Source organism: Pholis gunnellus, assembly GCF_910591455.1.
Source record: "Pholis gunnellus genome assembly, chromosome: 15".
In the NCBI taxonomy this organism is placed as follows: Eukaryota; Metazoa; Chordata; class Actinopteri; order Perciformes; family Pholidae; genus Pholis; species Pholis gunnellus.
The window spans coordinates 2,005,583-2,021,925 of record NC_136542.1 but is presented as its reverse complement, the minus strand read 5'-3'; the positions used below and the strand labels follow the sequence as shown (position 1 = coordinate 2,021,925).

General features: G+C 42.9%; 1 protein-coding gene across 10 annotated transcripts in view; it reads left to right on the top strand.

Moving 5' to 3' along the window:
* syne2b (spectrin repeat containing, nuclear envelope 2b) overlaps positions 1-16,343 on the top strand; it is a 91,238-nt gene that overhangs the window by 50,682 nt on the left and 24,213 nt on the right. For all 10 annotated transcript variants that reach the window (XM_079174770.1, XM_079174774.1, XM_079174778.1 and 7 more), the window contains 4 exons: positions 58-194; positions 736-865; positions 1,267-1,440; positions 1,523-6,778. In XM_079174770.1, coding sequence (XP_079030896.1) covers positions 58-194; positions 736-865; positions 1,267-1,440; positions 1,523-6,778 — 5,697 coding nt within the window. The remainder of the gene's footprint in view (positions 1-57; positions 195-735; positions 866-1,266; positions 1,441-1,522; positions 6,779-16,343) is intronic.

Sequence of the window (16,343 nt, the reverse complement as noted above, 5' to 3'; positions counted from 1 at the left end):
CGCTGTTGCAGGCATCTCAATACTACTTCAGTAATGTTGTTGTCTCTCTCCTGTTAGAACTGTGAGAAGTCACTGAAAGATTTGGGTGTGAAAGTTAATGACCTTCACCAGGAAGTCGAGGCTACACCTGCCACCGACGAGCTGCCGTCAGAAATTATGACTCTGGTGAAGTCCTTATCCCAGCAGCACGACAGGTACCATGTCTCACCACGTGTTCTTATCGTTGTAGTAGCGCTGTCACACATAGAGAAAAACAAAGTATGACTGTTGCCAAGATCTGTTTGATTTATATATTTTTGTTTCGCTCAAGTTGTAAAAGAAGAAAGAGGTGGTCTGCACATACCGGACCAAGTCACATGACATGCAGTAACATCTGTCCACTTCACCGCTGGGGCTTTTAAAACTTTATACAGCTTCTAAATGACAAATCCTCAGCTGGCATCCCTCTATTTCAATTTAGTTTTCAATTATTCTTACATACCAGAAACATGCCTTAGCGGATCATTCTGCTCTTGATGAATGACATGGAAACATAGAGTTCTCCTGATTTATAACCTGTTTGAAACATCCAAAGATTTCATGTCATCTAATGCCTGCTTCCTTGAGCATTGACATTTCTCTGTTTAATGCAGAAAGAAAGTACATTTTAGTCTGTTTTTATGTTTATGTCATCTAGTACAATACCATGCTAAATATTATTCGCATACAATACATATGATTTCATTATTTTTACAGTCTAAAGTCCAGGCTGAGCGAGCATCAAGAGACGTGCTCTACAAACACAGCTCGCTGTCTGATGGACTGTCTTCACGCCCTGCAGGAATGGAACTGCAGCAAACCATCAGTGTCCATTTCTTCTGTGCAGGTTCCTGTCTTTTAATTCTTTTACTGTTTTTCCAGGCAATGCAAGTACTTTGTTTCAGTAAGCATTTGAATACATCTGAGAGCTGCCTACTTCATCTTGTTTTCTACTGTGTTTGCATTTTGTGGAGTGATGATGGACATATGAAGAGTGTCATTCATTCTTTTTATGCCCATATGTTCTAATGTTACCTTTAACTATAATTAGGTAAAATTTGTTGGGGGAAATATACATTAAGTTTTCATCAAAGAAAAGATTTTTGGGATTTGTGTAACATTTTGACTCTAATGGAGCATTTGTCAGTGGCTTATTTATGCTCACTTGGCAAAGTGTTATAAATGTAGTTATGACATTTCACACACAAACACAGATTTAACATTTATTTTTTTTCTTCCTGGTGTTAGGCGACGTTAGAGGAAGGTGAAAAGTTGCAGGCCAGCCTGAGGGAGGCGCTTTCCCACCAGTCGTTTCTAACAGAATGTTTGATGCCAGTCTTGTCTGAGAAACTGCTGAGCCACGGTTCAGAGACACTCAGAAAAGCAGACACGCACAAGGCTTCTCTCAACCAGAGCTTAAAGGTATTTAAATCATGATCTATTTCATATGAAATTCTAAGTAACTCTGCAGTAATTAATGCTGTTTTTACTCTTTCATTCGAAGAAACTTGATGCAAAGAGTAAACAAAAGCTGCCTGATGTCCTTCCTGGTAATCAAGAGGAAACAAAGACATCTGTAGTGGCACCACCACGGAAAAGCAAACACTCACCTGAGAAAAAACATCAACAGAAAAACATTCCCTCAACAGAAAAATCTGTTGAGGATGAATTGTCAGTTTCAGCTGAGCTGAAAATTGAGGCTAAAACATTAAAGCCTACTGTGACAGCAGTCATTGAAGACATAACAGTTGCTGGTGCGGAGCAAACCAGAATTGAATTGACAAAAAATAAATCTCAGAGTCCAACCAATCCTTCGGAACCCTTTACAGCTCAACGTTTCAAGACTTCTGAAGAATCACCGTTTAAAAGTATAAAGCTAGATAGCTCAGCTGAGCCAGTTGGTGCCGAGCAAATTAAACCTGCTGTTGAAGAATCTGCACTGATCCAAAAGGTCATTGAGCAGTCGGCACCTGGTGTTGATGAGAAAACTACACCTGTACCATCCAGGAGAAAGTCAAAGACTTTGGCCACTGATACAGCGCCTTCCAAGACTAAGGTGGAGCCGAAAACTATTATTACTCAAGGGTCACCCAGAAATCCAATCGGAACTGCTGCTGTAGAAGAAACAAAGCCTATCAAAACCATTGTTCTAGATGTATCAGAGCCATTCACGTCTGCCCCTGTGACAACTGACACTAAGTCAGTCACAGAGCTAGCTGAGACCATAGTTGTTGAACAGGCCAAGCTTGGACCTACCAGTAAAGAGTCAAAGAGTACAGACGTGTCATTAAAGATTACTGTAGCAAAACCTGCACAGATCAAAAGTGACGCTGAGAATCTGATGTCTCTCCAAACTTCAGCGCTTATCACAGAAACAGATGCTGGGCAACCTAAGTCTGTACGAAAAGGGCAAGAGTCCAAGACTTCCAAATTTTCCACAACTTCTGAAACAGTTTCTGCCCAGAGTATAGCTATTGAATACTATACAGAGTTTAAGGAAACTAAGAAAGAACCTGAGAAAGGGAAGACTTCTTCAACTGCTCAGGGGATCTCACAGCCAGTTGAAACTGCTGTTAAGGGAGAAAGTAAGCTCTCGCCAACAAAAACAATGTCAAAGAGTCTCGTCGTTTCCACTGTTCCAGAGCCAGTGTCAGCCGTTGAAAGAACTACAGCTGTGGTGAAAAAGCCTGAGAAGTGTTCATCCTCAGAGTTAGCTCCAGCTCCAACTAAAACTGCTGTTTTGGAACAAAGTGAGGTTTTACCACCAAAGCAAAAGTCAACAACACCCGACCAGCAGGCAGCACAGATGACAGAAGAACCTGAAAGTCAGAGAACTGCTTTCAGTTCCAGGGAACAAAAATCAAAGACTGCTGCACTTACCACAACGTTGCAGCAAATTGGTGCCCATAACATAACTACTAATGTTGAACCTGAAGATAATAAGAAAGAACCTGACTGCCTGAAGTCTTCTTCAACTCCACAGGTGGTCACACAACCAACTGAAACTACTGTTGTGAAAGAAAAAAAGCTTTCTCCGACCAAAAGAAGATCACAGGGTCGAAAGCTCTCTTTAGAACAAGCTACCAAAGAGGTGGCAGCGACTGTGCAAGAGCCTGAAAGCCAAAAGCCTACATTGAGCTCTGGAGAGCAAAATGAAAGTTTTGCTGTGGAAGAAACTAAAGTTACACCAACCAGAAGGAAATCAAAGGGTCTTGAGGTTTCCACAGTCCCAGAGCCACTGTCTCCCCTTGCTCGAATTACTGTTGTGGGGCCTAAGGAAACAAAACAAGAACCTGAAAATGTTCAAGGGCAAGCCAAAACTGCTGTTGTTGAACAAAATAAGCTTCTACCACCCAAGAGAAAGTCAAAGAGTACAGAATCACCTCTTAAACTAGCTGACACTGAGGCACCTCAGACAAAGATAGAAACTGAAGATCAAAAATCTTCCTTGAGTTCCAATGGCCAAAGTAAAAGTAATGTTAAGGAAGAAGCAAAGCGTGTGCCAACCAGAAGGAAGTCAAAGAATGGTGACCTTTCGATAACTTCCGAGACAGTTGTTACCCATAGATTACCTGATGTGGAGCCTGAGAAAAATAAGAAAGAACTAGACGGTCAAATGTCTTCAACTCCAGATGTGGTCGTGGGGCAAACTGAAAGTACTGCTGTGGGAAAAGCAGAGCTTTTACCTACCAAAGAAAATCCAAAGGGTCTTAAACTTTCCTCTGAACTGACAAAGACAAAAGAAGAGCATGACAGTCAGAGGCCATCTTCAACCCCGGAGGTTGTGACAGCAACAACTGAAGTTACTGTTGTGGAAAAAGGTAAACTTTCACCAACCAAAAGAAGATCAAAGGGTATCAAAATTTCTCCAGAATTTGCGAGCACAGACCGGACAAAGACCAAGGAACAGCCTGACAGTAAGAAGCAATCTTCAACTCCAGAGGTGATCAAAGCAACAACTGAAGTTACTGTTGTGGAAAAGGGAAAGCTTTCACCAACCAAAGGAAAGTCAAAGGGTCGGGAACCTTTTACAGAACCTGCTTTCACGGGTTTGTCTGAAACCAAGGACGAGCCTGATAGTCAAACCATGGATCCACATTCCGAGCTTCAGAAGCCTAAAACTCGATCTAAAGAGGCCACAGAAGAAGCCATTACCCAGTCTACAAGTACAGCGCCTCAAACACAACCACCTCTTTCCACCGAGCCCAGTGGTTTGTCAGACTACATAGCAAAGTTATGGGATAACACAGTTGAGTTTCAGAAGAGATATCTTGTCCTTGATCTGCCTGAGATAGGTGCAACCCAGACAAGTGAGATAAAGCCGGATCAGCAAGAGGCAGAAGGTGTGGCTATCAGTGACTCCACTCAACCTAACTCTGCTGCTTTTGCAGTGGCGCTGCCTCATAAGGCAGAGACAGATTTTTCAGAACTAAGCTCACCCCAGCAAGACATAATGAAACCAAGTGAAATTGTGAGTCAGTTGAGGCTCACTCAGGAAAGACCCAAAGAGAAAAAGGATTCTGATGTTCAGGGAGAGCATTATAAAGTGTCTACACATAACGTGTATGATGCACCTAAGAGTCTGGATGAAAATTCTGTTAAGAAAATCCACTTGGAGCCTGAAGTGCGCATTATACAGCTAGATATACAGACCAGTCCAGACAAGGGTGAAAAGACATCCGTCACAAGAGCAAAAACAATTGATCCACTTCAAAAAAGTATCCAGAGTGAAAGAGTACCAGAAAACAAAGATATGACCGCTGCTGATGTGAAGTCAGAGAAGGCTGCAGTTAAGATGCCTACAATAAAAGTGCGAGAAAGCCGTGCTGAATGTCAAGACAATGTTACTGAAAGGGACTCTGCCCAACCTGCTCCTGCTTGTGAAGCATTGCCCTCAGATGAAGCAGGGACAGAATTCATAGAAATTATTATATCTGAGCAAGATATGGTGAAACCAAGCCAAACCGAGACTCAAAGAGGGCTCTTTAAAACCACAAAGGAAAGACCCAAACCTGTCAAGGAACATGGTGTCAGTGAACAGTATACTACACTCTTGACCCATGGTATGGACAATGAACCCAGGAGCTTTGAAGAAAAATCTGTGAGGATGGAAAAACTCCACAAGGGTACTGAAGTGTGTATCCTACAACTAGATATACCGACCAGTCCGGAGAAGGATAAAAAGACATCTGTCACAGGAGCAAAAGAGCTAAGAATAGATATTGTTCAAACAAATATCCAGAGCGAAATATTGCCAGAAAACAAAGATATCACGACTACTAATGTTAAGCCAGAGAAAGCTGCTGTTGAAATGACTAAGATGAAGGTGCAACATAGTAGTACTAAACATCAAGACAATGTGACTCAAAGGGGCTCTGCTCAACTCAAACCGTCTGGTTCTGAAACATTGCAACCACATGAGACAGAATCGATAGAGATAAGATTATATGAGCAGGAAACGGTTAAACCAAGCCATACTGACACTAAGATGAAAATCAGGAAAACTACACAGGATAGAGCTACAGAGTTCAAGGAACATGGGGTCCAAGAAGAGCATCCCAAAGTGTCAACACGTATTATACACGATGTACCCCAAAGTCTACATGAAAAGTTTTTGAGGATGGAGAAAATCCCCATGGGCCCTGAAGTGCGCATACTACAATTAGATTTACCAACCAGCCTGGAGAAGGATGCAAACACATCAGTCACAAGAGCGAAAGAGCCAAGGATAGATATTGTTCAAACAGGTATCCAATATGAAAGAACCCAAGAAAACAAAGATGATACTAAATCAGAGAAGGCGACCTGTAAAACACAAGTAGAAATGCAACAAATCACCACTGAAAGGCAAGATAATGTGGTTGCTTTTGCAGAAGTGAAGCCAAATGAAGCAGAGATAACATCCACAAGAGTAAGGTTATCACAGCAAAACCCTGTAAAATCAAGCAAAACAGTGATTAAACAAGAGCTTGTGAAAACCAGAAAAGAAAGACCCACAAAGGTCAAGGATTGCAATGTGCAAGAAGTGCATGCTAAAGTGTCAAAAAAACACTTGCATGATGCACCCCAGAGCCCGGAGGAAAAGTCTGTTAAGATGTCTCAAGAGTTGGTCACAGCAACAACTGAAATAACTGTTGTGGAAAAAGGAGAACTTTCACCGACAAAGACTAAGGATCTTAAACTTTCCCCAGATATGGCTACCACAGAGCTGACGAAGACCAAGGAAAAATCTCACAGTCAGAAGCCGTCTTCATCTCAAGAGGTGCTGACAGCAACAACTGACACTGCTATTGTGGAAAAAGGAGAATTTGTACCTACCAAAGGAAAGTCAAAGGGTCTTAAACTTTCTCCAGAAGTTGCTTCCACAGAGCTGATAATTACCAAAGAAGAGCCTGACAGTCAGAGGCCATCTTCAGTGCCAGAGATGGTCACAGCAACAACTGAAATTACTGTTGTGGAAAGAGGAAAGCTGTCACCAAGCAAAAAGATGGCAACGGATCTGAAACTTTCCTCTGAATTTCCTACCAAAGAGCTGATTGATGTCAAGAAAGAAACTGATAGTCAGAAGTCTTCAGTAGATTCCAAAGAGCCAACTGAATGTCCAGTTTTGGAATTATATACCATACCAGCCAGAAGGAAGCCAAGGCGTCTTGATGTTTCTACAGCTGAAGAGCATGTCTCTGCTCCTGGTGGAAGTATTGATGTGGAGTCTAAGGAGGCTAAGGAAGAATACGACAGTGTGAATGTTTCAACTGGACAGGTAAGCACAGGAACAACTAAAAGTGATGTTGTGAAAAACACTAACCTTCCCCTAACCAAAAGAAAATCAAAGAGTGCAAAGGATTCTTTAGAACTTTCTAGCAAGGATCTGACAAAGACCAAGCAAAAGCCTCACAGTCATAAGCTAATTTTAAGTCCAGAAGTGGTCGCATCACCAACTGAAATTAGTGTAGTGGAAAAAGATGTTATTTCACCAACCGAAGGAAAGTTAAAGGGTCTTAAACTTTCTCCAGAACTTACTGCCACACAGCTGACAAAAAACAAAGAAGAGCCTGACAGTCAAAGGCCATCCTCAACTCCAGAGGTGGTCACAGCAACAGCTGAAATTGCTGTTGTTGAAAAAGGAAATCTTCCGCCAACCAAAATAACATCAAAGGGTCTGAACGTTTTTGGGGCATTTGCTACCACAAAGCTTATGGATGTCAAGAAAGAACCTAATAGTCAGATGGATTCAATTGACTCCAGAGAGCAAACTAAAGCTGCAGTTTTAGACAAATTACCAATCAGTAAGAAGACCAGGTGCCTTGATGTTTCCACAGCTGTAGAGCCAGTCTCTGCTCTTGGTGGAAGTATTGAAGTAGAGTCTAAGGAGGCTGAGAAAGAATATTACAGTGGGAGGGCTTCAAGTGGACAGGTAGGTACAGGAGCAATTAAAACTGATGTTGTAAAAGACACTAACCTTCCCATAACCAAAAGTAAATCAAAGAGTCCAAAGGTTTCTTTAGAACTTTCTAGTAAGGAGCTGACAAAGACCACAGATGAGCATTACAGTAAGAAGCCATTTTCAACTCCTGAGGTGGTCACAGTACCATCTGAAAAGACTGACATTGCTTATGTAGGAAAGGGTACACTTTCACCAACAAAAAGAAAGTCGAAGGGTCTGACACTTTCCCCAGATCTTGCTAATACAGAGCTGAAAACGACCAAGGAAGAACCTCACATTCAAAAGCCATCTTCAACTCCAGAAGTGCTCACAGCACCAACCGAAATTACTGTTGTAGAAAAAGGTGAAGTTACACCAACCAAAAGAAAGTCCAAGGGTCTAAAACTTTCCCCAGATCTTGCTACCACAGAGCTAACTCAGACCAAGGAAGAGCCTGACAGTCAGAAGCCATCTTCAACTCCAAAGGTGGTCACAGCAACAACTGAAACTACTGTTGTGGAAGAAGATAAACTATCACCAACTGAAAGAAGGTCCAAGGGTCTGAAACTTTCCCCAGATCTTGCTACCACAGAGCTAACTCAGACCAAGGAAGAACCTCCCATTCAAAAGCCATCTTCAACTCCAGAGGTGCTCACAGCACCAACCGAAATTACTGTTGTAGAAAAAGGTGAACTTACACCAACCAAAAGAAAGTCCAAGGGTCTAAAACTTTCCCCAGATCTTGCTACCACAGAGCTAACTCAGACCAAGGAAGAGCCTGACAGTCAGAAGCCATCTTCAACTCCAAAGGTGGTCACAGCAACAACTAAAACTACTCTTGTGGAAAAAGATAAACTTCCACCAACCAAAATAGAGCCGAAGGCTCTGAAACTTTCCCCAGATCTGGCTACCACAGAGCTGAGTCAGACCATAGAAACACTCGAAAGTAAGAAGCTTTCTTCAACTCCAATGATGGTCACAGCAACAACTGAAGTAAAACTTTTGGAAAAAGAAGGGCTTTCACCTACCAAAGGAAAATCAAAGGGTCTTGAACATTCCCCAGAACATGCAACCACAGAGCTGACAAAGACCATAGAAAAACCTGACAGTCAGAAGCCATCTTCAATTCCAAAAGTGGTCACAGCAACAACTGAAACTACTGTTGTGGATAAAGATAAACTATCACCAACTGAAAGAAGGTCCAAGGGTCTGAAACTTTCCCCAGATCTTGCTCCCACAGAGGTGACTCAGACCAAGGAAGAGCCTGACAGTCAAAAGCCATCTTCAACTCCAGTGGTGGTCACAGCAACAACTAAAACTACTCTTGTGGAAAAAGATAAACTTCCACCAACCAAAATAGAGTCGAAGGCTCTGAAACTTTCTCCAGATCTGGCTACCACAGAGCTGACTCAGACCATAGAAACACTCGAAAGTAAGAAGCTTTCTTCAACTCCAATGATGGTCACAGCAACAACTGAAGTAAAACTTTTGGAAAAAGAAGGGCTTTCACCTACCAAAGGAAAATCAAAGGGTCTTGAACATTCCCCAGAACATGCAACCACAGAGCTGACAAAGACCATAGAAAAACCTGAGAGTCAGAAGCCATCTTCAATTCCAAAAGTGGTCACAGCAACAACTGAAACTATTGCTGTGGAAGAAGACAAACTTACACCAACCAAAACAAAGTCAAGGGGTCTAAAACTTTCCCCTGACCTTCCTTCCCCAATGCTGACAAAGACCAAGGAAGAGCCTGACAGTCACAAGCCATCTTCAACTCCACAGGTGGTCACAGCACCATCTGAAATTACCGACATTGCTTTTGTGGAAAAGGGTACACTTTCACCAACAAAAAGAAAGTCCAAGGGTCTGACACTTTCCCCAAATCTTGCTACTACAGAGCTGACAACGACCAAGGAAGAACCTCCCATTCAAAAGCCATCTTCAACTCCAGAGGTGATCACAGCACCAACCGAAATTACTGTTGTAGAAAAAGGTGAACTTACACCAACCAAAAGAAAGTCCAAGGGTCTAAAACTTTCCCCAGATCTTGCTACCACAGAGCTAACTCAGACCAAGGAAGAGCCTGACAGTCAGAAGCCATCTTCAACTCCAAAGGTGGTCACAGCAACAACTAAAACTACTCTTGTGGAAAAAGATAAACTTCCACCAACCAAAATAGAGCCGAAGGCTCTGAAACTTTCCCCAGATCTGGCAACCACAGAGCTGACAAAGACCATAGAAAAACCTGAGAGTCAGAAGCCATCTTCAATTCCAAAAGTGGTCACAGCAACAACTGAAACTATTGCTGTGGAAGAAGACAAACTTACACCAACCAAAACAAAGTCAAGGGGTCTAAAACTTTCCCCTGACCTTCCGACCACAATGCTGACAAAGACCAAGGAAGAGCCTGACAGTCACAAGCCATCTTCAACTCCACAGGTGGTCACAGCACCATCTGAAATTACTGACATTGCTTTTGTGGAAAAGGATACACTTTCACCAACAAAAAGAAAGTCTAAGGGTCTGACACTTTCCCCAAATCTTGCTCCTACAGAGCTGACAACGACCAAGGAAGAACCTCCCATTCAAAAGCCATCTTCAACTCCAGAGGTGCTCACAGCACCAACCGAAATTACTGTTGTAGAAAAAGGTGAACTTACACCAACCAAAAGAAAGTCCAAGGGTCTAAAACTTTCCCCAGATCTTGCTACCACAGAGCTAACTCAGACCAAGGAAGAGCCTGAAAGTCAGAAGCCATCTTCAACTCCAAAGGTGGTCACAGCAACAACTGAAACTACTGTTGTTGATAAAGATAAACTATCACCAACTGAAATAGAGTCGAAGGCTCTGAAACTTTCCCCAGATCTGGCTACCACAGAGCTGACTCAGACCATAGAAACACTCGAAAGTAAGAAGCTTTCTTCAACTCCAATGATGGTCACAGCAACAACTGAAGTAAAACTTTTGGAAAAAGAAGGGCTTTCACCTACCAAAGGAAAATCAAAGGGTCTTGAACATTCCCCAGAACATGCAACCACAGAGCTGACAAAGACCATAGAAAAACCTGAGAGTCAGAAGCCATCTTCAATTCCAAAAGTGGTCACAGCAACAACTGAAACTATTGCTGTGGAAGAAGACAAACTTACACCAACCAAAACAAAGTCAAGGGGTCTAAAACTTTCCCCTGACCTTCCGACCACAATGCTGACAAAGACCAAGGAAGAGCCTGACAGTCACAAGCCATCTTCAACTCCACAGGTGGTCACAGCACCATCTGAAATTACCGACATTGCTTTTGTGGAAAAGGCTACACTTTCACCAACAAAAAGAAAGTCCAAGGGTCTGACACTTTCCCCAAATCTTGCTACTACAGAGCTGACAACGACCAAGGAAGAACCTCCCATTCAAAAGCCATCTTCAACTCCAGAGGTGATCACAGCACCAACCGAAATTACTGTTGTAGAAAAAGGTGAACTTACACCAACCAAAAGAAAGTCCAAGGGTCTAAAACTTTCCCCAGATCTTGCTACCACAGAGCTAACTCAGACCAAGGAAGAGCCTGACAGTCAGAAGCCATCTTCAACTCCAGTGGTGGTCACAGCAACAACTAAAACTACTCTTGTGGAAAAAGATAAACTTCCACCAACCAAAATAGAGCCGAAGGCTCTGAAACTTTCCCCAGATCTGGCTACCACAGAGCTAAGTCAGACCATAGAAACACTCGAAAGTAAGAAGCTTTCTTCAACTCCAATGATGGTCACAGCAACAACTGAAGTAAAACTTTTGGAAAAAGAAGGGCTTTCACCTACCAAAGGAAAATCAAAGGGTCTTGAACATTCCCCAGAACATGCAACCACAGAGCTGACAAAGACCATAGAAAAACCTGAGAGTCAGAAGCCATCTTCAATTCCAAAAGTGGTCACAGCAACAACTGAAACTATTGCTTTGGAAGAAGACAAACTTACACCAACCAAAACAAAGTCAAGGGGTCTAAAACTTTCCCCTGACCTTCCGACCACAATGCTGACAAAGACCAAGGAAGAGCCTGACAGTCACAAGCCATCTTCAACTCCACAGGTGGTCACAGCACCATCTGAAATTACTGACATTGCTTTTGTGGAAAAGGATACACTTTCACCAACAAAAAGAAAGTCCAAGGGTCTGACACTTTCCCCAAATCTTGCTACTACAGAGCTGACAACGACCAAGGAAGAACCTCCCATTCAAAAGCCATCTTCAACTCCAGAGGTGCTCACAGCACCAACCGAAATTACTGTTGTAGAAAAAGGTGAACTTACACCAACCAAAAGAAAGTCCAAGGGTCTAAAACTTTCCCCAGATCTTGCTACCACAGAGCTAACTCAGACCAAGGAAGACCCTGACAGTCAGAAGCCATCTTCAACTCCAAAGGTGGTCACAGCAACAACTGAAACTACTGTTGTGGATAAAGATAAACTATCACCAACTGAAAGAAGGTCCAAGGGTCTGAAACTTTCCCCAGATCTTGCTCCCACAGAGGTGACTCAGACCAAGGAAGAGCCTGACAGTCAAAAGCCATCTTCAACTCCAGTGGTGGTCACAGCAACAACTAAAACTACTCTTGTGGAAAAAGATAAACTTCCACCAACCAAAATAGAGTCGAAGGCTCTGAAACTTTCTCCAGATCTGGCTACCACAGAGCTGAGTCAGACCATAGAAACACTCGAAAGTAAGAAGCTTTCTTCAACTCCAATGATGGTCACAGCAACAACTGAAGTAAAACTTTTGGAAAAAGAAGGGCTTTCACCTACCAAAGGAAAATCAAAGGGTCTTGAACATTCCCCAGAACATGCAACCACAGAGCTGACAAAGACCATAGAAACAACTGAGAGTCAGAAGCCACCTTCAATTCCAAAAGTGGTCACAGCAACAACTGAAACTATTGCTGTGGAAGAAGACAAACTTACACCAACCAAAACAAAGTCAAGGGGTCTAAAACTTTCCCCTGACCTTCCGACCACAATGCTGACAAAGACCAAGGAAGAGCCTGACAGTCACAAGCCATCTTCAACTCCACAGGTGGTCACAGCACCATCTGAAATTACTGACATTGCTTTTGTGGAAAAGGATACACTTTCACCAACAAAAAGAAAGTCTAAGGGTCTGACACTTTCCCCAAATCTTGCTCCTACAGAGCTGACAAAGACCAAGGAAGAACCTCCCATTCAAAAGCCATCTTCAACTCCAGAGGTGATCACAGCACCAACCGAAATTACTGTTGTAGAAAAAGGTGAACTTACACCAACCAAAAGAAAGTCCAAGGGTCTAAAACTTTCCCCAGATCTTGCTACCACAGAGCTAACTCAGACCAAGGAAGAGCCTGACAGTCAAAAGCCATCTTCAACTCCAGTGGTGGTCACAGCAACAACTAAAACTACTCTTGTGGAAAAAGATAAACTTCCACCAACCAAAATAGAGCCGAAGGCTCTGAAACTTTCCCCAGATCTGGCTACCACAGAGCTAAGTCAGACCATAGAAACACTCGAAAGTAAGAAGCTTTCTTCAACTCCAATGATGGTCACAGCAACAACTGAAGTAAAACTTTTGGAAAAAGAAGGGCTTTCACCTACCAAAGGAAAATCAAAGGGTCTTGAACATTCCCCAGAACATGCAACCACAGAGCTGACAAAGACCATAGAAAAACCTGAGAGTCAGAAGCCATCTTCAATTCCAAAAGTGGTCACAGCAACAACTGAAACTATTGCTTTGGAAGAAGACAAACTTACACCAACCAAAACAAAGTCAAGGGGTCTAAAACTTTCCCCTGACCTTCCGACCACAATGCTGACAAAGACCAAGGAAGAGCCTGACAGTCACAAGCCATCTTCAACTCCACAGGTGGTCACAGCACCATCTGAAATTACCGACATTGCTTTTGTGGAAAAGGATACACTTTCACCAACAAAAAGAAAGTCCAAGGGTCTGACACTTTCCCCAAATCTTGCTACTACAGAGCTGACAACGACCAAGGAAGAACCTCCCATTCAAAAGCCATCTTCAACTCCAGAGGTGCTCACAGCACCAACCGAAATTACTGTTGTAGAAAAAGGTGAACTTACACCAACCAAAAGAAAGTCCAAGGGTCTAAAACTTTCCCCAGATCTTGCTACCACAGAGCTAACTCAGACCAAGGAAGACCCTGACAGTCAGAAGCCATCTTCAACTCCAAAGGTGGTCACAGCAACAACTGAAACTACTGTTGTGGATAAAGATAAACTATCACCAACTGAAAGAAGGTCCAAGGGTCTGAAACTTTCCCCAGATCTTGCTCCCACAGAGGTGACTCAGACCAAGGAAGAGCCTGACAGTCAAAAGCCATCTTCAACTCCAGTGGTGGTCACAGCAACAACTAAAACTACTCTTGTGGAAAAAGATAAACTTCCACCAACCAAAATAGAGTCGAAGGCTCTGAAACTTTCTCCAGATCTGGCTACCACAGAGCTGAGTCAGACCATAGAAACACTCGAAAGTAAGAAGCTTTCTTCAACTCCAATGATGGTCACAGCAACAACTGAAGTAAAACTTTTGGAAAAAGAAGGGCTTTCACCTACCAAAGGAAAATCAAAGGGTCTTGAACATTCCCCAGAACATGCAACCACAGAGCTGACAAAGACCATAGAAAAACCTGAGAGTCAGAAGCCACCTTCAATTCCAAAAGTGGTCACAGCAACAACTGAAACTATTGCTGTGGAAGAAGACAAACTTACACCAACCAAAACAAAGTCAAGGGGTCTAAAACTTTCCCCTGACCTTCCGACCACAATGCTGACAAAGACCAAGGAAGAGCCTGACAGTCACAAGCCATCTTCAACTCCACAGGTGGTCACAGCACCATCTGAAATTACTGACATTGCTTTTGTGGAAAAGGATACACTTTCACCAACAAAAAGAAAGTCTAAGGGTCTGACACTTTCCCCAAATCTTGCTCCTACAGAGCTGACAAAGACCAAGGAAGAACCTCCCATTCAAAAGCCATCTTCAACTCCAGAGGTGCTCACAGCACCAACCGAAATTAATGTTGTAGAAAAAGGTGAACTTACACCAACCAAAAGAAAGTCCAAGGGTCTAAAACTTTCCCCTGACCTTCCGACCACAATGCTGACAAAGACCAAGGAAGAGCCTGACAGTCACAAGCCATCTTCAACTCCACAGGTGGTCACAGCACCATCTGAAATTACCGACATTGCTTTTGTGGAAAAGGGTACACTTTCACCAACCAAAAGAAAGTCCAAGGGTCTAAAACTTTCCCCAGATCTTGCTACCACAGAGCTAACTCAGACCAAGGAAGAGCCTGACAGTCAGAAGCCATCTTCAACTCCAAAGGTGGTCACAGCAACAACTGAAACTACTGTTGTGGATAAAGATAAACTATCACCAACTGAAAGAAGGTCCAAGGGTCTGAAACTTTCCCCAGATCTTGCTCCCACAGAGGTGACTCAGACCAAGGAAGAGCCTGACAGTCAAAAGCCATCTTCAACTCCAGTGGTGGTCACAGCAACAACTAAAACTACTCTTGTGGAAAAAGATAAACTTCCACCAACCAAAATAGAGTCGAAGGCTCTGAAACTTTCCCCAGATCTGGCTACCACAGAGCTGACTCAGACCCTAGAAACACTCGAAAGTAAGAAGCTTTCTTCAACTCCAATGATGGTCACAGCAACAACTGAAGTAAAACTTTTGGAAAAAGAAGGGCTTTCACCTACCAAAGGAAAATCAAAGGGTCTTGAACATTCCCCAGAACATGCAACCACAGAGCTAACAAAGACCATAGAAAAACCTGAGAGTCAGAAGCCATCTTCAATTCCAAAAGTGGTCACAGCAACAACTGAAACTATTGCTGTGGAAGAAGATAAACTTACACCAACCAAAACAAAGTCAAAGGGTCTAAAACTTTCCCCTGACCTTCCGACCACAATGCTGACAAAGACCAAGGAAGAGCCTGACAGTCACAAGCCATCTTCAACTCCAAAGGTGGTCACAGCAACAACTAAAACTACTCTTGTGGAAAAAGATAAACTTCCACCAACCAAAATAGAGCCGAAGGCTCTGAAACTTTCCCCAGATCTGGCAACCACAGAGCTGACAAAGACCATAGAAAAACCTGAGAGTCAGAAGCCATCTTCAATTCCAAAAGTGGTCACAGCAACAACTGAAACTATTGCTGTGGAAGAAGACAAACTTACACCAACCAAAACAAAGTCAAGGGGTCTAAAACTTTCCCCTGACCTTCCGACCACAATGCTGACAAAGACCAAGGAAGAGCCTGACAGTCACAAGCCATCTTCAACTCCAAAGGTGGTCACAGCACCATCTGAAATTACTGACATTGCTTTTGTGGAAAAGGATACACTTTCACCAACAAAAAGAAAGTCTAAGGGTCTGACACTTTCCCCAAATCTTGCTCCTACAGAGCTGACAACGACCAAGGAAGAACCTCCCATTCAAAAGCCATCTTCAACTCCAGAGGTGCTCACAGCACCAACCGAAATTACTGTTGTAGAAAAAGGTGAACTTACACCAACCAAAAGAAAGTCCAAGGGTCTAAAACTTTCCCCAGATCTTGCTACCACAGAGCTAACTCAGACCAAGGAAGAGCCTGAAAGTCAGAAGCCATCTTCAACTCCAAAGGTGGTCACAGCAACAACTGAAACTACTGTTGTTGATAAAGATAAACTATCACCAACTGAAATAGAGTCGAAGGCTCTGAAACTTTCCCCAGATCTGGCTACCACAGAGCTGACTCAGACCATAGAAACACTCGAAAGTAAGAAGCTTTCTTCAACTCCAATGATGGTCACAGCAACAACTGAAGTAAAACTTTTGGAAAAAGAAGGGCTTTCACCTACCAAAGGAAAATCAAAGG